The sequence below is a fragment of the Odocoileus virginianus genome, chromosome X (assembly GCF_023699985.2).
Source record: "Odocoileus virginianus isolate 20LAN1187 ecotype Illinois chromosome X, Ovbor_1.2, whole genome shotgun sequence".
Lineage (NCBI taxonomy): Eukaryota > Metazoa > Chordata > Mammalia > Artiodactyla > Cervidae > Odocoileus > Odocoileus virginianus.
Window position 1 is genome coordinate 42,262,633 of NC_069708.1, and position 23,111 is coordinate 42,285,743.

General features: G+C 35.0%; 1 protein-coding gene across 5 annotated transcripts in view; it reads left to right on the top strand.

Moving 5' to 3' along the window:
• PCDH11X (protocadherin 11 X-linked) overlaps positions 1-23,111 on the top strand; it is a 958,739-nt gene that overhangs the window by 638,440 nt on the left and 297,188 nt on the right. For all 5 annotated transcript variants that reach the window (XM_070461977.1, XM_070461978.1, XM_070461979.1 and 2 more), the window contains one exon: positions 978-1,176. In XM_070461977.1, the coding sequence (XP_070318078.1) occupies positions 978-1,176 (199 nt within the window). The remainder of the gene's footprint in view (positions 1-977; positions 1,177-23,111) is intronic.

A 23,111-nucleotide genomic window follows, 5' to 3' on the forward strand; every position in this document is an offset into this window, starting at 1 on the left:
CAGTTTGAACTTCCTCATGGTATGGCAGTCTCCCATTAGTCATACTTCTTTCAATTCAGCTGATTTTCTTGAATGAGTATTCTGAGGGAGCAAGGCACAAGCTACAAGGTTTGGTTACACAGGATTTATCCATATTCATTGTGGTAGAGGACTCCATAAGGATTTGAATGCCAAGAGGTGAGGTTTATTGTCAGGGCTATTTTGGAGAGTAACTACTACATATAGCAATACTGCAAACAAAATCACTGCTACAGCTGGTGAAGTTATCACACTACTGGATATCATGAACCAAATGCTTCAAATGCTTCACCTTTATTGTTGGCATGTGTATGTTTTTAATGTTCTGCTATATTTACCATCAGAGATGACACCTATAGTTTGCTTCTATAATTATCACCTGTTATCCATACCATCTAATTAGTTTTATTTTTAGAGTATAGAATCAATTTAGATAAATTCCAAATCAAAATATTTCCCCTAAGACTCTTTGAAAAGATGGCTTGTAATTTTAATTTGTAAGTCTACATGATTGAATAAATTTGTATTATTATTTACTGTCTCAGCCAGAGAGAATCTTATAGATATAGCAATAACCTTCTGTTATATTTGTTCAGGCTTATTGTTCAAAAAATGAAATCTTGTCAAATTATAGTTAAATAAATCCATGTTCAAATGATTATCAGAATTTCCAATGTGCTTGAATGTCTACATGGGTGACAGCTTCTAGCTTTAGAAAAAGTTGACTTTTATCCTGTAATTGGGTGTGCCCTGCTTAAAAATATAATAAAAGCAACTCTGCTCCAGGTGAAGCAGGTTTGAACACAGAAAGAACCGTTTACAAAAGCCTGAAATTGTTCACAACTCAAGATAATATGACTTCACTAGATAGCTGAAAATAATACATTTTCTAAATTGGATGCATTAAGCAATTAATCTGATCATAGCTGAAACCCTATAATTCTCTGTCTTCCTTTCAGTCCCAGCGGCGTGTCACATTTCACCTACCAGAATGCTCTCAAGAAAGCAACAGTGATGGTGGACTGGGAGATCATGATGCAGGCAGCCTTCCCAGCACATCCCATGCCCTGCCCCTTGGCTATCCTCAGGAGGAGTACTTTGATCATGCTGTAAACAACAACCGCACTGAAGGGGATGGCAACTCAGATCCTGAATCCAGTAAGTTGACAACTCCCGAGTCCTGAAGTTAAAGGGCTTATTGTGTTTGCAAGCAAAACAACTGTAACCATAATAACACTGGCCAATTTAAATGTGTTAGTAACACATTTTTAAAAGGTAGCAATACAAAATTAAGTGGAAGGCATATATGCAGCAGTTTATAATTTTTGAAATTTGTGATCATATCTACTTTGAAATTTGCTATGAAATCAAATAGTCATATTGTCTAGGCATAGATAGAATTTTTTATTTACCTATGCATATATATGTATATATATACACACACAAAAAAAACAGAGTTTATTTTATTTATTTATTTGTGTACAGAAATAATTTTATAATTAATATAAAGTATTTTCTAGATTTAATTTTTAATTTTTAATAATGAAAAGAACCATAGACAATTAATTCTTTTGAGGAAATGAGTTATCTTGACTCCAAGGTAGAAAAACTGGTCTGAGGTTTTCCATAATGTATTGAAACCACATACCTTACGCCATGTTGCTGTTTAGAAAGATGTTCAGATTTAATCTTCAGATTGAAGGCATTAAAGGCTATATTTTGCACAGTTCAGAAATGTTGAACTCTTAAAAAGGATCATGAAGTTCATTAAATTATCTTGAACATGTATCTTGAAAATCCCTATATTTTCATAATTTTGGGAAATACAAAATTTTATAAGATTATACATAGGAGATTCTTGTATATGAAGAATTATACTTTGCCTCAGATATGTTTTATATACATAAAGTTGTATAGGTCCAAAAAAGTTTACCATATATGTGATGTCGAAAGAAGAAAAAAGAGACCAAGTAACATATAAGATAAATTAACATTAAACAGAAATTTTGAAAGGCAAGCAGGGTTTCCGAAAGCACGATACGGCGAGAGAATGAGAAACAAGACACAAGAATTCAGTGAAAAGAGAGGATCAGGGGACCAACATCGCTCCAATGTGAAGCTGCCGAGACTGAATCCAAGCCAGCTTTATTATACTTTCAGCCATGAAGGAAAGAATATGAGGGGTGTTAAGCTATAACTCATGTGGCCTTCAGGGCCAAAAAGCAAAGTGATCATTAACCACTGAGCAACTAATAGTAATCAATAACAAATCAATAACTCAGACTAATATTCTTATCTATAGATTTTCCACCAGATATGTAAAACATGTGACTCTGAGATGCCAGTTGAGAAAAAGTCTGGTGTTAGTTTTCGGACCCCAGGATCATATTTTGTTTTCAAGACTATGAACTGTTTCCTCTGGACTTGTCCCAAGAGTCTCATGCCTTATAGCATCCTGTTTATCAATAATTATAAGTCTCTTTTGCGGCCCTTGCTGGGGTCTGTTTTTTCTTTTATTCTTCCTGTTTCCTAAAATTTTGAGCATTATGGATTGTGTGGATATATAATTTAAGTAAACCTCTAGTTTTGAGAGCAAAATGGTCTCCCCATCATTGTGTTTTAATCCATATTTTCTAAACTAAAAAAATAATAATAACAATAAAGGAAATTATTGGTTAAACATCAGGATATAATCTAAGACTAAACATACATACTAAGAACCAGTGACAGTATAACAAACTTTTTTGCACTACAAAAGTATACTGTAGCCCACCAGGCTCCTCCGTCCATAGAATTTTCCAGGAAAGAATACTTGAGTGGGTTGCCATTTCCTTTTCAAGGGGATCTTCCAGACCCAGGGATTAAACCCGGGTCTCCTGCATTGCAGACAGACTCTTTACTGTATGGGCCACCAGGGGAGCCCCAACAAAAGTATACACTGGCTATTAAAGATGTTTTTAATATGAACATCTTAGAGACATTTTAGACACAAAATTCAGAAAGTACTAAACATCTATCTCTATATTCAATTTTATGCTTAAAACAATTTATCAACATTCATTCTAAGGATGAAAAATTATTCTGTAATATACAGTGCTGATCTACCTTTCATTTACTTATGTGTAACATGACATAACGACTTCTGGAGGAAATACATGGCTGTGAGTGTATCTTCTGCTATAATGAACTCAGAGTCAATCTCTAATAAGAATATAGTAATAAGTAACACATATGCATTAAGCAAAGGCTGTTCTTTATTACTTCATAGACTAGTGTTTTAATTGTAGACCTACCACTACCTTGTAACAGAAGTATATAGATGAAATAAGCATCATTTTTATAAAATAGAACTGATTCTTTTGCATATTACATGCATTAATCAATACTTCTCTTAGAAGACTGTATAGCAATCATTAAAGAGTAAACTCAGAGGAAGCATCCACAGTATGGGCATAACCCTGAAAAATATTTTCAAGCTGAATAAGACTAGGATGTTATATTATTGATAGTTAAAGGAGCATACCACATTGGTATGGGCTAGAATTTATTATAAGACATTCAAAATTAAGCACAGCTTAATTTATCTCAATTATACATATTAATAGGCAGTTGTTTAAAAACATTTCAATGAAGAGTTCTTTGCAGGAATTGATTTTATTAGTAGAGTGCAAGTATAAACCTGAAACTGATATAATACTGTAAATCAACCATACTTTAAAAAAAAAGTGTAAGTGTTAGTAAAAATCTATGAACTGACATATTTGAGAGCTTTATTTTTAAAGCTTGTTTCTACCAGGGACTAAACATTTCTCTTCTTTCATCACATTGACACTACAATAATTTTGACTACTAAATATTTTGTTCATAATTACTCTACAGGATTAAGCAATGGAAAATTTCAAGTCAGTGAAGTACTTTATTATGCTTTATTTTAAAATTGAAATGGCTGTAGGCAATAATAATGATACTACAAATGATATGTTTTTGCTACTTATTATTTTAATAAACTATATAATGGGTATTGATAATTAAAAATGAATATTCATTTCTGTATAATTGTGACATTATTTATGTCTTAATGTTTAAAATTTATTTTTGCTATGAGTCATATTAGCTACCGAGTCTACTGATGAAACAGAAATGTCCCTCTAAAATATGTTCTAAGAGAATGTTGTTCATTTCGGACAATAAAGGACCATAATATAAGTGCAGAAGCATATTTCACTTTAAATGAAGTCTATTAACTTAATATGGCATATTAGTGAGATTTTTAGCATATACATGTACATTTTGCTTTGATTTAAGGGAAAAAAAAAGCTGATGACAAAATTTGCCATAGCAAAATAATCTCTTTAGGCTAATATAGATGATAAGGTACTTTAATTCTTCAAAAAGAAGCTCTATAGCTCTGAAACAGTGCATAATAATGGGTTTTGTGATATGCAGCAGATGCCAATAAAGTGTGCAGTGTTAGTCAACAGCACTAAAAATGAGAATGTAAACTGCTAGAGGAAATAAATGCTGTCCTTAAGCAATATAATTAATTTATGCAGTTCTCATTTCATATTTTGAAATGCATCACATCCTCAATCTGCTTTCTTTTCTACTAATGAATTGCCCAAAATAATAAATAGACCTAAAAATTCTCTGTAAGTTCACAAAAACAAATATAATTGTAACTTTTATGAATAAGATTTTCTCCAAAATTTACAAGAGGGATTTATTTAGAGCATTTTAAAATATAATTCCAAGGTTGATAAAAAATCTGCTAATTAGATGAAGAAAGTATGTGATCCATTATCTTGAGTCTTTTGCCAAAAATACTAACTTATCTTTTTCCAAAAGTAAATTTCTTTTTTTAATTAAAAAATATAAAACATTCGACTTCATTTCAAATTCTCCTTTTAAGATATGCTTAATTTCACATAATTTCCATAATGTGATATTTCAATATGATTTCCAACAGCTAAAAGTGCACACATAGAACACTATCTAGGCAAATTAACTTTTGAACATTTTCCCTAACCAAAAGATATCAGACAATCATTAATAAAATAAAATCAGATTATCTTTTTTTCATCTTAAACAATTAAAAAGTATGATGAAGTTTCAGGTTGCTATCTTAATATTTCGGTTTTCCTTTCAGTGTATCAACTCTTATTTTCCTTTTTAGTAGAAAGGCAGATTGAGGGAAGAGGTAGAAATGTGAGCCAAAATGTAGAGAGAGTATGCCTTATCCATACTACTCAGTATCTGTAGATAGGGGCAGAGCATGATGAGGTGAACAGCAGGGGACTCTGGTCTTCCCTCCTCACACTGGCCTGAGGGGTAGATTTTAATTTTTATATAGAAGAATCCTGCATAGCCTTTCACTTGAAAACAGTGTTCTGCCCCCATCCTTTCCTTCCATCCTGTGCATGTGTGCTAAGTTCTTCAGCCGTGTCTCACTCTTTGTGACGCTATGGACTGTAACCCGTCAGGCTCCTCTGTCCATGGGGATTCTCCAGGCAAGAATACTAGAGTAGGTTGCCATGCCCTTCCCCAGGGAATCTTCCCAACCCTGAGACTGAACCCATGTCTCCTGTGGCTCTTATATTGTAGGTGGATTCTTTTATTTTTAATTAATTAATTTTCAAAATTAATCAATATAATTTAATTGGAGGCTAATTAACTTATAACATCTCAGTGATTTTTGCCATACACTGACATGAATCAGCCACTGGTACACATGTGTTCCCAGGCCCGAACTCCTCTCCCATCTCCCTCCTCACCCCCATCCCCCTAGGATGTCCCAGTGTGCTGACTTTGAGTGCCCTGTTTCATGCATCGAACTTGGACTGATCGTCTATTTCACAAATGGTAAATATACATGTTTCAATGCTATTCTCTCAAATCACCCACCCTTGCCTTCCCCCACAGAGTCCAAAAGTCTGCTTTTTATATCTGTGCCTTTTTTGCTGTCTCGCATATGAGGTCATTATTACCATCTTTCTAAATTCCATATATATGTGTTAATATACTGTATTGGTGTGTTTTTCTGACTTACTTCACTCTGTATTATAGGCTCCAGTTTTGTCCACCTCATTATAACTGATTCAAATGCATTATTTTTAATAGCTGAGTAATATTCCATGGTGTACATGTATTACAGCTTTCCTATCCATTCATCTGCCCATGGACATCTAGGTTGCTTCCATGTCCTAGCTATTGTACACAGTGCTGTGATGAACACTGGGGTACACGCGTCTCTTTCTACTCTTGTTTTCTCAGTGTGTATGCACAGCAGTGGGATTCTGGGTCATATGGCAGTCCTATGTCCATTTTTTAAGGAATCTCCACACTGTACTCCATAGTGGCTGTACTAGTTTACATTCCCACCAACAATGTAAGAGGGTTCCCTTTTCTCCACGCCCTCTTCAGCATTTATTGCTTGTAGACTTTTGGATAGCAGCCATTCTGACTGGTGTGAAATGGTACCTCATGCTGGTTTGGATTTGCATTTCTCTGATAATATGTGATCTTGAGCATCTTTTTATGTATTTGTTAGCCATCTGTATGTTATCTTTGGGGAAATGTCTGTTTAGTTCTTTGACCTATTTTTTTATTGGGTCATTTATTTTTCTGGAATTGAGCTTCAGGAGTTGCTTGTATATTTTTGATATTAATTCATTGTCACTTGCTTCGTTTGCTATTATTTTCTCCCATTCTGAAGGCTGTCTTTTTACCTTGCTGATAATTTCTTTCTTTGCTCAAAAGCTTTTAAGTTTAATTAGGTTCCATTTGTTTATTTTTGCTTTTATTTCCATTAATCTAGGAGGTGGGTCATAGAGGACCCTGCTGTGATTTATGTCAGAGAGTGTTTTGCCTATGTTTTCCTCTAGGATTTTTTTAGTTTTTGGTTTTACATTTAGATCTTTAATTCATTTTGAGTTTATTTTTGTGTATGGTGTTAGAAAGTGTTCTAGTTTCATTCTTTTACAGGTGGTTGACCAGTTCCCAGCACCACTTGTTAAAGAGATTGTCTTTTCTCCATTGTATATTTTTGCCTTTTTTGTCAAAAATAAGGTGTTCATAGGTGCATGGATTTATCTCTGGATTTTCTATTTTGTTCCATTGATCTATATTTCTGTCTTTGTGCAAGTACCTTACTGTGTTAATGACTATAGTTTTGTAGTATAGTCTGAAATCAGGCAGGATGATTCTTCCAATTTCATTCTTCTTTTTCAAGATTGCTTTGGCTATTCAAGGTTACCTGTATTTTTATACAAATTGTGAAATTATTTGCTCTAGTTCTGTGAGAAATACTGTTGGTAGCTTGATAGGGACTGCATTGAATCTATAGATTGCTTTGTGTACTATACTCATTTTCACTATATTGATTCTTTCAATCCATGAACATGGTATACTTTTTCATTTATTTGTGTCCTCTGTGATGTCTGTCATCAGTATTTTATAGTTTCCTATATATAGGTCTTTTGTTTCTTTAGGTAGATTTATTCCTAAGTACTTTATTCTTTTCATTGCAATGGTGAATGCAATTGTTTCCTTAACTTCACTTTCTGTGTTCTCATTGTTAATATATAGGAATGCAAGGGATTTCTGTGTGTTAATTTTATATCCTGCAACTTTACTATATTCAATGATTAGCTCTAGTAATTTTCTATGGTGTCTTTAGGATTTTCTATGTAGAGGATTATGCCATCTCCAAACAGTGAGAGTTTTAATTCTCCTTTTCCAACCTGGATTCCTCTTATTTCTTTTTCTTCTCTGATTGCTGTGGTTAATACTTCCAAAACTGTGTTGAATAGTAGTGCTGAGAGTGGGCACTTTGTTTTGTTCTTGAATTTAGGGAAATGCTTTCAATCTTTCACCATTAAGGATAATGTTTGCTGTGGGTTTATGATGTATGGCTTCTATTATGTTGAGTATTTTCCTTCTATGCCTGCTTTCTGGAGGGGTTTTATTATAAGTGGATGTTGAATTTTGTTAAGGGCTTTCTCTGCATCTATTGAGATACTCATATAGTTTTTATCTTTCAATTTGTTAATATGCTGTATCACATTGTTTGATTTGTGAATATTGAAGAATCTTTGCCTCCCTGAGATAAAGCCCACTTGGTCATGATGTATGATCTTTTAAAAATGTTGTTGGATACTGTTTGTTGGAATTTTGTTGAGGATTTTTGCATTTATGTTGATCAGTGATATTGGTCTGTATTTTCTTTTTTCTTGGTATCTTTGGTTTTCGTATTAGGGTGATGGTGGCCTCATAGAATGAGTTTGGGAGTTTACCTTCCTCTGCAACTTTTGGGAAGAGTTTGAGTAGGATAGGTGTTAGCTCCTCTTTAAATTTTTGGCAGAATTCAGCTGTGAAGTCTCCAAGTCCTGGGCATTTTTTTATTAGACAATTTTTTTTTATTATTATTACAGTTTCGATGTCCATGCTTGTGATGCTTCTGTTAAGATTTTCTATTCCTTTCTGGTTCAGTTTTGGAAGGCTATATTTTCTAAGATTTCATCCATTTCTTGCAAGTTGTCCATTTTATTGTCATATAGTTGCTGATAGTAGTCTCATGATTCTTTGTATTTCTATGTTGTCTGTTGTGATTTCTCCATTTTCATTTCTAATTTTGTTGATTTGGTTCTCTTCCTTTTTTCTTGATGAGTCTGGCTAATTGTTTGTCAATTTTACTTATCTTCCCAAAGAACCAGCTTTTAGTTTTGTTGCTTTTTGCTATAATCTCCTTTGTTTCTTTTTCATTTATTTCTGCCCTGATTTTTATTATGTCTTTTCTTGCACAAACCCTGGGTTTCTTTATTTCTTCTTTTTCAAGTTTTCTAGGTGTTAGGTTATTATTGGATTTTTCTTTTCTTTCTTGAGGTAAGCTTATATTGCTATAGCAGTGCTTCCCCTTAGCACTGCTTTTACTGAATCCCATAGGTTTTGGGTTGTCATGTTTTCATTTTCATTTGTTTCTAAGCATATTTTGATTTCTTCTATGATTTGTTGGTTATTCAGAAGTGTGCTGTTCTGCCTCCATATGTTTGTATTTTTATTAGCTTAGTCATGTTGTTGACATCTAAGCTTACTGCATTGTGTTCAGAAAAGATGATTGGAATGATTTCAGTTTTTCTTTTTTTTTTTTTTAAATTTTACCAAGCTTAGATTTATGGCTCAGGATGTGATCTATCCTGGAGCATGTTCCGTGTGCACTTGAGAAAAAGGTTAAATTCATTGTTTAGGGGTGAAAAGTCCTATAGATATCAATTAAGTCTAACTGGTCCATTGTATCATTTAAAGTTTGTGTTTCCTTGCTAATTTTCTATTTAGTTGATCTATCCATAGGTGTGAGTGGGGTTATTAAAGTTCTCACTATTATTGTGTTATTGTTAATTTCTCCTTTCATACTTGTTAGCATTTGCCTTACATATTGTGGTGCTCCTATGTTGGGCACATATCTATTTATAATTGTGATTTTTTTTTTCTGGGTTGACCAATTGATCATTATGTAGTGTCCTTCTCTGTCTCTTTTTACGGCCTTTATTTCAAAGTCTATTTTATCTGATATTATTATTGCTGCTCCTGCTTTCTTTTGGTCTCCATTTTTGTGAAATATCTTTTTCTAGCCCTTCACTTCAGTTTGTATGCATCACTTGTTTTGAGGTGGGTCTCTTGTAGACAGCATATATAGAGGTCTTATTTTTGTATCCATTCAGCCAGTGTTTGTATTTTAGTTGGGGCATTCAACCCATTTACATTTAAGGTAATTGTTGATAATTATGATCCCGTTGCCATTTACTTTGTTGTTTTGGGTTCAAGTTTATATACCCTTTCTGTGTTTCCTGTCTAGAGAAGATCCTTTAGCATTTGTTGAAGAGATGGTTTGGTGGTGCTGAATTCTCTAAACTTTTGCTTGTCTGTAAAGCTTTTGATTTCCCCTTCATATTTGAATGAGATCCTTGCTGGGTACAGTAATCTGGGTTGTAGGTTTTTCTCTTTCATCTCTTTAAGTATGTGCTGCTATTCCATTCTGGCCTGAAGAATTTCTATTGAAAGATCAGCTGTTATCCTTATCTGAATCCCTTTGTGTGTTGTTTGTTGCTTTTCCTTTGCTGCTTTTAATATTTGTTCTTTGTGTTTGATCTTTGTTAATTTGATTAATATGTTTCTTGGGGTGTTTCTCATTGGGTTTATTCTGTTCTTGGGCTTAGGTGGCTATTTCCTTCCCCACTTTAGGGAAGTTTTCAACTATTATCTCCTCAAGTATTTTCTCATGGCTTTCTTTTTGTCTTCTTTTGGGACTTCTATGGTTTGAATGTTGGGACTTTTAACATTGTCCCAGACGTCTCTGAGGTTGCCCTCATTTCCTTTAATTCTTTTTTCCTCTCTGCTTCTTTTATTTCCACCATTCTATCTTCCACCTCACTTATCCTATCTTCTGCCTCAGTTATTCTACTGTTGGTTCCCTCCAAAGTGCTTTTGATGTCAGCTATTGCATTATTCATTATTGACTGATTCTTTCTTATTTCTTCTGGGTCCTTGTTAAACATTTCCTACATCTTCTCAATCCTTGTCTCTAGTCTATTTATCTGTCACTCCGTTTTGTTTTCAAGAATTTGTAACATCTTTTCTGTCATTATTCTGAATTATTTTTTAGGTAGACTCCCTTTCTCCTCCTCTTTTGTTTGGTTTGGTGGGCATTTATCATGTTCCTTTACCTGCTGAATATTTCTTCACCTTTTCATTTTGCTTAGATTGCTCTGTTTGGGGTGCCCTCTCTGTGGCCTGGAAGTTTGTGGTTCCTCTTTATTGTGGAGGTTGCTCCCTGCTGGGGGGTTGGGGGGGGGTGTCGGTGCAGTTTGGATTAGTGACTTGTCAAGGTTTCCTAGTTAGGAAAGTTTGAGTCTGTGTTCTGGTAGGTGGAGCTGGATCTCTTCTCTCTGGAGTAAAACAAAGTGTCCAGTAATGAGTTTTTAGGTGTCTATGGGTTTGGTGTGACCTTGGGCAGCCTGTATTTTAATGCTTACGTCTATGTGCCTGCATCGTTGGAGAATTAGCATGGTATGTCTTGCTCTGGAACTTATTGGCTCTTGGGTGGAGCCTGGTTTCAGTGTAGGTATGGAGGCTTTTGGATGAGCTCTTATCAGTTAATGCTCCTTGGAGTCAGGTGTTTTCTGGTATTCTCAAGTTTTGGATTTAAGCCTCCTGCCTCTGGCTTTCAGTCTTGTTCTTACAGTAGCCTCAAGAGTTCTCCATCCATACATCACAGATTTAGGTTAATTGTGAAAAGATTCTCCACAGTGAGGGACCCTCAGAGAGTATCACAGAGTTATAAGGAGGAGGGAAGAGGGAGGGGGGAGTTAGAGGTGACCATGAGAAGAGGGGTTATCAAAAGGGGGGAGAACCATCTAGCCAGTAATCAATTCCCTATGTCCTCTCCACAGTCTGGAACACCCAGAGAGGTTCACAGAGTTACATAGAGAAGAGAAGAGGGAGGAGAGAAATGGAGGTGACCAGGAGGAGAAGAGGGTCAGTTAAAAGGGGAGAGACAAATCTAGCCAGTAATCAATTTCCTTAGTGTTCTCAACAGCCCAGAACACACAGAGAGATTCACAGAGTTAAGTAGAGAAGAGAAGGGTGAGGGTGGAAATAGAGGTGACCTGGGGAAGAAAATAGAGAGTCTAAAGGGGAGAGAGCAATCAAGCCAGAAACCGCATCCCTAAGTAAAAATGGGTACTGAAGATTAGATTTTTAACGGTACAAAATTGATAAGAAATACCCAAAAGCAAAGATTAAAAATCTAGTGTTTAGACTCTCAAAAATACAATACTAAAAATACAAAACAGAATCAATAACAAAAATTATAAAAATTATTTATATATGAAATTTGCTTTAAAAATATGGTCTTTCTTGCAAGGTAATAAGTTATAAAATGAAAATTAAAGGAGTAATGAGTAATAAATAACTCAAAAAATTAAAAATGATAATAGTAAAAATATAGGAATTTCTCTGGAGCTGTTGAGGGCAACATGGGGTCAGTTCAGTTTAAGACAGTTGCTTGTTTCAGCTTATAGTTCTTCTCAAAGTCAATAGGCCCATTCCAATGCTAACTACAAGGTTTTAATCTCTTGTACCTGTCACTTCAAGAGTGGCTTTCTCTTCTTTGTTTATTTTGGCTCCCTCTGTTGGTAAATCTCTTCAGTGTCTAATTTCTGCTCTGACACAAGGGGCCAAAGGGGGTCATTTATTTAGGTTCACTTGTTCAGTTGTGCTGTGTGGAGGGAGGAACACTGGAAACAAATATCACTAGTGTGTATGGGGAGTACTGGCAGTGTATGGCCCACACTGGGCTTGCTCCAGCTCACAGTGGCGTGTGCTTTCTGGGTCTACACTCCTCAGGCTCCAGGTTGCTCTGCAGGGGTACTGTCCAAAGCGGACCCTGCATTTCGTGCACTTCGCAGGTCTAAGCTGCTCAAGTTCAGGTTCTCAGGTACTCCACAAAGGCACAGACTATCTTGGGTGTGTTTTTTGTGCCCTTTCCAGGTCCAAGCAGGTCAGGCGACCAAGTGCTTGGCAAGCGCACTGTCCCACGTGGGCTGTGCATCTTAATCACTTAGTCTTAATCACGACAGTCCCAGTCGCTCAGTTTACTGGGTATGCCACGAGAATGCCATCTCAGGTGTGCCATGTGTCTCCTCTGGGGAGCTGATCTCTGGCTACAGCCCTCCCATCCAGGATCCCAGGAAGATTTGGTTAGCAACTGGGAGCCTGCTCACAGTTTGGTGGAGGATGCCATCTCTGGGGCCAAGATTGCCCCTTGTCTTTTGGCTCTGGCTGTTCCCCGCCTGCCTTTGTGTCTCCAGTGGGAGAATTGGCCGGTCTGCAGCTCGCTAGCTCTCTTTTGGTATTCACTCAATCCTTTGTTCTGTGTGTGGGCCAGGCTGCACTTTAGGTTAGAACTTTTCACGGGAAAGTTCTCTCTCTCTCTCTTGCTACCCCACAGTTTGGGTTGCTATCTCATTTTAGCTCCCTCAGATTGTCCTCTGTTCTTTACCCTAAGCATACAACCCATGCCTCCCTGTCCAGCCCCTGCTCACTGGTGACAGATGCAAGTGTTTGGGCTATTTCTCTGCTGGGAGTTGCCATTAGGCACATATTCTGTGTTTTTTTTTTTTTTTTTTTTTTGTTGTTGTTGTTGTTTTTTGTTTTTTTTCCCCCTCCTGGTTATGTTGCCCTCTGAGATTCCAAAACTTCCCACAGACCCGCCGGTGAGAGGGTTTCCTGGTGTTTGGAAACTTCTCCTCTTTCATGACTCCCTGCCCAGGACGGGTCTCCATCCCTAACTCTTTTGTTTCTCTTTTTGTCTTTTATGTTTTGTCCTACCTCCTTTCGAAGACAATGGGCTGCCGTTCTGGGTGCCTGGTGTCCTCCGCCAGCTTTCAGAAGTTGTTTTGTGGAAGTTGCTCAGCATTCAAATGATCTTTTGATGAATTTGTGGGGGCGAACGGTGTCTCCCAATCCTATTCATCTGTCATCTTAGGACTGCCCCCTTAACTTCCCTTTTTAAGATAAAGAAGAAACAAGAAGACTCAGTCCAATCATTTCTCTTTCAGGAGACAAGTTTAATAAAATATTCTGTCTCATTCCACTTGAAGGTTTTTTTAGTTTTTAAATTTCAAAATTACTATTTCCTGACTTTAGCTTTTGGTATGAGGGTTACTTAATACCATTCTATGAAGTGTTTTCTTCCTTGCCTGGCAGCCAATGTCACAGAGCTTTTCTCCCATCATAACCCCATCATATTATGTGTATCATTTCAAATAGACCCTGCTCTTTGAAGCTAGCTAATTAGTAAAAATATAAGCAAACAAAAAATCCAGACTATATAAAGTATTATTGGTTGCATCTGGGTTACTGTGAATACTGTAACAGATTATATCTTTTCATTTTCAAAGAATCTTGTGGAGATTACAAGACCATGGCCATAGTAGAAAACTGAATATGACTATATATTGCTGAGAATTGTATATGTCAAGAGACATACTCGAGACTACTCTAAACACACTAGACTACATATTGCCCTATGTTCATAGGGCTTCCCTTGTGGCTCAGCTGCCTGCAATGTGGGAGATCTGGGTTCAGTCTCTGGGTTGGGAAGATCCTCTGGAGAAGGGAAAGGCTACCCACTCCAGTATTCTGGCCTGGAGAATTCCATGGCCTGGATAGTCCATGGGGTTGCAAAGTGTTGGACATGACTGAGCAACTTTCACTTCACTATTTCATATGGTTAACTTGGTGGCTCAGATGGTAAAGAATCTGCCTGCAATGCAGGAGACCTGGGTTTTATCCCTTGGTCAGGAAGATCTCCTGGAAAAGGAAATGGCTAACCATTCCAATATCCTTGTCTGGAAAATTCTGTGGACAGAAGAGCCTGGTGGGCTACAGTCCGTGTGGTCACAAAGAGTCAGACACGACTGAGCAAGTAACACTTTCATTTTCACTTTATGTTCATATGTTGAATGTATATTTATTTGCAAGTAGAATCAGGTAAAATATAATTTATGAAGAGAAGACTTAAAAATACTTTATGACATTCTTTTGTAAAGCATTGTTCTTATAATTCAGACTAAGTTCTGAGACACATGGAAATGTTAGTCTATCATGTTAAACTTTAGAGATTTCTGAATAGTTCATACACATGTAGCCAACATGTGTGTGTGTGAGTGTGTGTGTATGTGTTTTCTCCCCCTTAAATAGAGGATGTTTTGCTACTCTCTCATTATGGGTGAGCTGGAACAAAAACATTAACAATACTTCCAAATTTCTAATGATCTGCTAGTATGCTATAATTTAACTGATCATAGAATACATCCATGTTTCTTTGGAAGAAATAGAGAAAAAATGTTACTAAAGATATTCATCAGTCTTCAGTTTACTAGTTGTAACAGTTCATTTTCAGAAAAAAAAATCCTCCTAAATAAAGGGGAAAAAAGACTTCCACATTTTAATGATTTTCAATTGTAAAAGTTATGTCATCTGCATTTTTTGAAGCCTCTTATTTTATGTGGTCATTTCACACATGAAGCCTCTCTACCTGAAAATTTTGGTCTATTGTCAAAAATTTAGATGTAAAATAACAAAATATGTGTAAAATTTCATCAGTTAAAAACAAAGTGCTTTGTAATGCTCTACTTTCTCCTTCTTGTTATGCAAAAGACAAAAAAATACATAATTACAATAACATTTAGGGCTAAAGAAATTCTACATTAAAATAAAAGGAATATATTTTTTCATTAATTTAAAAAAATTAAAAATCTGCCTACTAGAGTATATCTCAGGTTGACACATCTCTCCGACTTTCATTTTTCTTTCACAAGACCAGGTTTGCTTGGCACTCTTAACATGGTACTAGTTAGTTCACAAAAAAATGAAGTAATTAATCATTCCCTGGAATACATTTTGATTGATCCTCTACAAGTAATCTAATTAATTGATACGGAAGAATTTTATTGACTAGAATACTATTCAGAAAAATGCCAAATTTTCTCTTGTTCTGCAGAGACTGTTGACATGAATAATGCCACAGTAATTATTAATTGAATGTTTGACTAGTTGAATATCTAATTCTAAAAGTAGAAATTGGTGGGGAAAAAATGGTAACTTTAAAAAGCTCACCTAATAGTGTATCATTAAAACTCAGCCCTTCATAATTAAGAACATTAAGAGTCAGACAGCTAAAGGCAAAATAAACCTATGCATATTTTTTTTCAGGCAAATTTGATATACTAGCACTGTGTTAATTACTCATCTGAAAACTTCAGTTTGTTATAAATAGAAAGAAGAACAATACTGGTTTATATATTTAAAGGGACAGTAGCCATTACTTTTCCAAAAGATGTCAGAAAAAATCATCTAAATCTACAATTTAACAAATATTACTCATACATATTTTAATTAGGTACTTTTCTTGTTGCCAAATACCCAGGAAATTTGACTTCATAAGTCCCCCAATATTTTTAAATGCATTTTTTAACAAAGTCACACATTAATTTCCATATCATAACAAGAATAAAAGTGAATGACATCATTTGTTAATATTGTAACATGAAACAAATAGGAAATGCATTCAAACTAAGAAAGCAAAGTTATACTCTTTTTTTTTTACTTTTCTTAGATTATGCATTTATTTTTTTTCCATTTATTTTTATTAGTTGAAGGCTAATTACTTTATAATATTGTAGTGGCTTTTGCAACAACATATTAAAAAAGTTGCACTCTGTTTAAAGGTTAAGTATCCACCTAGGCAAATTCTAGCTCAGCTGGCTATGTATACGAAGAGTTTCCTAAAACTGTGTTCATTCTTAGCCTGTTTAGTAGTGTCAGTCCAGAGAGGGAAATATATAATAAATAAATAATTCAAATTAGCTCAGCAAATCTGAAGTCACAGATTTTGAAAGGTAAATCAATCAGCATTTCTAAGGAGTACATTATCAAATATCAATTCTGTTAGTTTTGTCCCACTTGAAGAAGGGGACTAAATTCAATGCTCCTGGATTCTGAAGGTATAAGAAAGACAAATGCCTGATAATTTTCATCATGTTGTCAATTGACAACAGCTTTAGCTTTATCCTTCTACTGAAAAAAAGAAAAAGTATTCACATACAGTAACATTTTTTAAACTAACAATAATATCAAAATCATTTTTATGCAGTCTTACAGAAAAATCATTGCAGTCATGAATACTGTTTGTGACTTCCAGCTTATTTTAGTCCCTGGTGTGTTATATAAATAATAGTGTATAGAAAGAGATTAGTAAAAATGGTTCCACCCAAGAGTTCAGCTATCTGCCATTGCTTGGGAAAGAATAAGGTATACTTGATAGTAGTTTGTATACTAAATGAGTTTCAGTTCAGTTCAGTCACTCAGTCGTGTCCAACTCTTTGCGACCCCATGAATCGCAGCATGCTAGGCCTCCCTATCCATCACAAACTCTCGCGGAGTTTACTCAAACTCCTGCCCATCAAGTCGGTGATGCCATCCAGCCATCTCATCCTCAGTCGTCCCCTTCTCCTCCTGCCCCCAATCCCTCCCAGCATCAGGGTCTTTTCCAATGAGTCAACAACTCTTTGAATGAGATGGCCAAAGCATTGGAGTTTCAGCTTCAGCATCAGTCCTTCCAATGAACTCCCAGGACTTATCTCCTTCAGGATGGACTGGTTGGGTCTCCTTGCAGTCCAAGGGACTCCCAAGAGTCTTTTCCAACACCACAGTTCAAAAGCGTCAATTTTTCGGCGCTCAGCTTTCTTCACAGTCCAACTCTCACACCCATAAATAACCACTAGAAAAACCATAGCCTTGACTAGACGGACCTTTGTTGGCAAAGTAATGTCTCTGCTTTTTAATATGCTATCCAGGATGGTCATAGCTTTCCTTCCAAGGAGTAAGCGTCTTTTAATTTCATGGCTGCAGTCACCATCTGCAGTGATTTCGGAGCCCCCCAAAATAAAGTCATCCACTGTTTCCACTGTCTCTCCATCTATTTCCCATGAGGTGATGGGACCAGATGCCATGATCTTAGTTTTCTGAATGTTGAGCTTTAAGCCAACTTTTTCACTCTCCTCTTTCACTTTCATCAAGAGGCTTTCTAGTTCCTCTTCACTTTCTGCCATAAGGGTGGTGTCATCTGCATATCTGAGGTTATTGATATTTCTCCTGGCAATCTTCGTTCCAGCTTGTGCTTAGGCAGATATAAATAATGATCTCATGGCAGATGCTCTGTAATTTGTATTAGTTTTATCACTTAAACTGACATGGTTTGAAAAGCCAATTTTTTTTTATTCAAACTTAGGAAAGTTAAAATAGATATCATAATAAGATAGTGGGTGAAACAAATCTTACTATACCATCCTATCATACCCGACTTTCCTATGCAGAAAATGCAATCACTTTATAAGCCAATTGAAATATGACATCTCATTTAAAGTATCTAGGCTTTGTAATGACAATGAAGGATTTATACTAGAGATAATAATAATAATAAAAAGTCACAAGTCATGGATCAAAATGAAAAGTAAATCCTAAAGTTCGAAACTTGAAGACATTTACAGGATTCCATTCGTGTAACAGCCTCTAAGATAAGTATATCGTTAGTATCTTAAATCTAATATGGATTAGATGGAGGCTCATCAGTCAATAGCAGGCCATTCTAACTAAAGCAATCAAGTCTTTTCTGTTTGAAAATGACAAGAACTAGGAGCTTGGCACAAGCTGCCAATTGAAAGCCAATGCTGTAAGGTCTGGAATGTCAGTTACCTTGAAAACCCATCTTTAGTGACAGAGAATAGGTGGTCTTTTCTTCACAATAAGCCTTCCTCTGCATCTAAATTTTTATTAGCCTACCTATACTGTATAATAAAGTTCATTTGACATTTATATTTCTATTATTTGTGAACCATGAGGCAGTACTTTTCATGACCTTCTTCTGTCTTTCTTCTACTTAATCTCTCGCTTCTCACTTTTCTTAGCCTGTAAGAGAAGAATGTATGCCATTTTGTTCTTTTTTGGAGTTTTTTGAAAGATAATACAATCAGTTATTCAGGATGAAACTCTTAGGGGACATGAACTATTTAATTTTAGGCATGAACCAATATCTTGTCTTAAAACAATTTATAAATTTTAATAAATGAGAAGCATTTTAGCAGTATATTTTGCCCCATGACACTTTTAAATTGTACAGTAAATTGCAACTGTCATAACTGATTGTGTCAATAGAACACTCAACAACTAGTGAGTATATCAAGAAAATCACTAAATAATGAATATTTATAGACAATCTATCTTACCATGATTTCTGCAATTTGTTAATTTGCATCTTTATTGAATACTGAAGATTCGAAATAGAGAATAGAATAGAAGTGACAGTGTTTGCTGAACCAGTTTTTCCCCTATTTTATTCAATAATCATAGTAATTATTGTCTCAGTTCCACTAAAATAAAAATAAAGCACATGATCATCTGACAGTTTATTTTTATCTTTCTTACATTGGAAAAAAAATTTGGGGGGGGGGAATTTTTATAGGTTATATACAAAAGTTCTTCTAAGTAATATATATGAAATTAGCCTTTAAGTTTCTTTTTTTCTTAGAAATTTCTCCTATTATGGAGAAGTTACCTTCTCCATAGAAGAATATACCCTATATTATGGGTATAGCTCTCAGAAGCAACAAGAAAAGAGATGATTTGAAATATTACTTTGAGGTATTCTATGTAAATCATACTTCTTAAAAATTTGGGTGTTGACTAGTAGTTCTATTATAACACTTCATTTTGTAATTACTAGTAATGAAATATTTTTACCACAGACCACAGCAGATAATCTCATTTAGACCATCATTTTGCATACTACAGTGTTCTAATTCAGGCACTGCAATTAACTAGCAATGTGGCCTTGGGCAGGCCTTTTAACCTTATTGCGTCTTCTTTAGCTATAAAATCAGAGGATTATACTGATCTCTGATGCCTCTTCTAGGGTCATAATTTCATATCTATTAAAATAGCAAAATGTACATGTTCAGATGTTGCCATTTATATAGTCTTTGAGTTTCAAAGCTCTAAAGGACCTTAAGACCATTTAGTCCAACTCCCTCATTATGCAAATGAGAACTGAGATTTAAATCTTTTGATCAATAGCTTAATGTTCTAAACCAAGGTTTAATGTTTATCAAGTTCTAAACTGCTGTTGGTAAGCAGCTATATTTTGTAATTTAAATGAAGCAATTTGTTGAGAATAGACAAATATAAAATTTAAATATTTATCATTCATCAAGGGGAATGTTATAATATATCCATATGGAAATTTTTTTACGTACGTGACAAGGGCCTGTATTAAAAATTTTAAAAGGTACCCATTTAGCATGTTATACAACTGAAAGGCAGCTGAGCAATATAAACAGATAATTTCCAAAATTGCTATTGGTGAAAGTTTCATAGGGGAAATTGTAAATATGCTGAATGCTAATGATTACTATATCATAAAAGTTATCTATTCTTTAATATGAATATCTAATATACATACATTTTTTATTGTGTTTATGTGTGTATGTGTGTGTGTACTATTTACAGGGAAATTTTGTATTAAAATGATTTTTTAAATGTTAATTTCCTCTGAACACTATGAAAAGTACATAAAAGGAACCTCAAGGGGTTGAAATACAGGATGAACATATGAGCATATTTTTCTTTTCTTCTGGAAATAACTCTTTCTCTATTCTGAAATTCCTGTCATTCTATCCAACATCAATTTTCTAGCAGAATGCTGAAGTTATAATTAACAGGGAAATGACTTTGATAAGCTCAAATCCATTGAGTTAGTAGTGTGCCATGTAGTAAAATTGTTTGAAGAAATCACAACAGTCTTTTATGGGTGATGACTAGAACTAGAGATAAAGCAGGATAACTTTTAGGAACTAAAAAGAGCTGCTACTTTGCTCAAACTTTTTAATTGTGTGAAGGAGTTTGTCTTATCTAGGAAGTGCCTTTGTTTTTATTTATACTAGACTGATGACATAGAAGTTAAGTCTCGGGATTGAGAAAGTCATGTTGAAATTAAAAAAATATTTTGAGAAAAATACTTTTTAGTCTCACAAATAGCAGTGCTTTTACAGCTCAAAGTTATCTAAGCATGTACAAAAAAAAACCCTGACCATTTAACTTGCTTTTTTGAAGATTCTACTTCTATTCTTTGGCTCATTAGTGATGTAGTATAAGGCTCATGGGCACACTATCATTTTTGTTTTAATGGCCTAGTTTTCCAGGATTGGGTTCAGATCAGATTAGATTGACTTCCTTGTAGATCTATGCGTATAAATTTATCCAGAACTGAATTAAACAATTCTTTCCTAATTGATAGCTCTATTTAACTACACCCTACTTATCTCTGCAAAATGTTTATCCTCATAAAGCATAAATACTTCTTGATTTTGATTTGAAGGAGGAACAAATTTTACAGAGGTGTATACATATCTAAGTCTTTTTAAAGAATGTGGCAAGTTAATCTTTAATGTAGCAAATTATTTAAGGTTAAGTTAAATATTAACAAGAAACCCAGGGATTCTTTGCTTAATTCAGACTCTAGTCACAAGAATGTGGTATTCATCAGAGATGTTTTTGAACTATGAGTGCACCAAAGGCCTTTTTGATTGTTCAATCATCATGCTTTTTATTCAGCTGTTTCTGTTTTCTTTTTTTTCCTAGAGTTCATTTTCTATGAAAGGTACTTTTACATGTTTAGAACTACTACAAACATTGCAATATTTATGTTTTTTAATGTTCTGTCCTCTCCTCTCAGCTTTGATTCTGAGCTGACTTGGACAGGAGAGCAGTGTATATCAAAAACTTTATGTAAATATCTGGAGGTGGGAGGGGGGATAGGGATGGGGAATATATGTAAATCCATGGCTGATTCATGTCAATGTATGACAAAACCACTACAATATTGTAAAGTAATTAGCCTCCAACTAATAAAAATAAATGGAAAAATAGAATATGCTCACAAAAAAATAATATCTGCTTTTATTCAAATATAAAATTGGAGTATTGGGATTCAACCATAATTAAGTCCAAATATTAAAATTCCAGTTAAAAGTACCATCATATTTTACCATAAGACTTTCCTTCTGAAAGAACTAACCATTACTTTTTGCAGAACAGCTTAGCTCCTAAAATATAATATCTGAAATCCAAATATCATGAGGAAAGATCTTAAACACGGTGAACCCAATTCAATACCCATGTAACTCTTTGAAATATCCCCTCAGGGTTTCAAAGGATGTAAACTGTGGCTAAGTAAAACACACATACACACACACACACACACACACACACTTTCATCTAGAAAGATTCTGTAGTACCCAACAGTCTGAAGTAAATCTATCTATACTTTATCACTCAATATAGGAAAAAGAGCAGTTTGCTTTCAGGACAGAGTGTGAAAGACCAATGGATAGGTGAAATTAATCATACATATTAAACTGAGTTTTCTGAGCTGTTTCAGCAATGCTATTTTTGCCAAAAGAAAGAAATATTGGAGCATATTCAAGCTAAGACCTTAAGAGACTTTGATTTTAAAAGACATTGATTTTCTTTGTTTGCCTACTCCCAGATAGGCTTAGTTTTTTTTCCAAAATTGAAGAATTTTAGCTCTCAGAAGATTAAAAAATACATTAAGATAAAGTGCAGATATGTCTTATCTTCTTCCGTTTCTGTTTTAGTCTCATGTCTACAAGTGAGCCTAGATGCTGTTGTAATATGTAAGATTAAATAATGAATTACGAAGAGAACCATTCTAATGGGAGGGGGCCAGACTGCTTAGTTGGACTCTCAGTCCTGCAACTCACTAGTGATATGACATTAGCAAGACATTTAAGCTCCCCATGCCTCATTTTTCCTCATCATTAAAATGGCAATGGTAACAACTGACTCACAGTATTGTTGTATTAAAAGAGTGTGTGCACATGTATCTGAGTGTATATATATATACATATATATATATATACAGTTAAAACATTTTACAGGATATTTTCTTGTGATAATGCATATTCTCACACAGTACTTTCCAAAGTTTATGAGCACACACACCACCTAGAGATCTTGCTAAAATCTAGACACAGTAGTCTGGTGTGGAAAACTGAGTTTCTGCATTTCTCAAAAGCCCTCAGGTGATGGCTATCATGCTATTCTGGGAACCACATTTTGACCAGCAAAATTCTCTTTAAGAAAATTAGAGGTACCAAAGAAACATTTCATGCAAAGATAGGCATAATAATGGACAAAAATTGCAAGGACCTAAAAGAAGCAGAAGAGATTAACAAAAGGTGGCAAGAATACACAGAAGACTGTACAAAAAAAGCTCTGAATGGCCCAGATAACCATGATGGTGCGGTCACTCACCTAGAGCCAGATATCCTGGACTGTAAAGTCAAGTGAGCCTTAGAAAGCATTACTATGAACTAAGCTAGTGCAGTTGGTTTCCACTAGTGGAAATAGTGGAGTTGGATTCCAGCTAAGCTATTTCAAATCCTAAAAGATGATGCTGT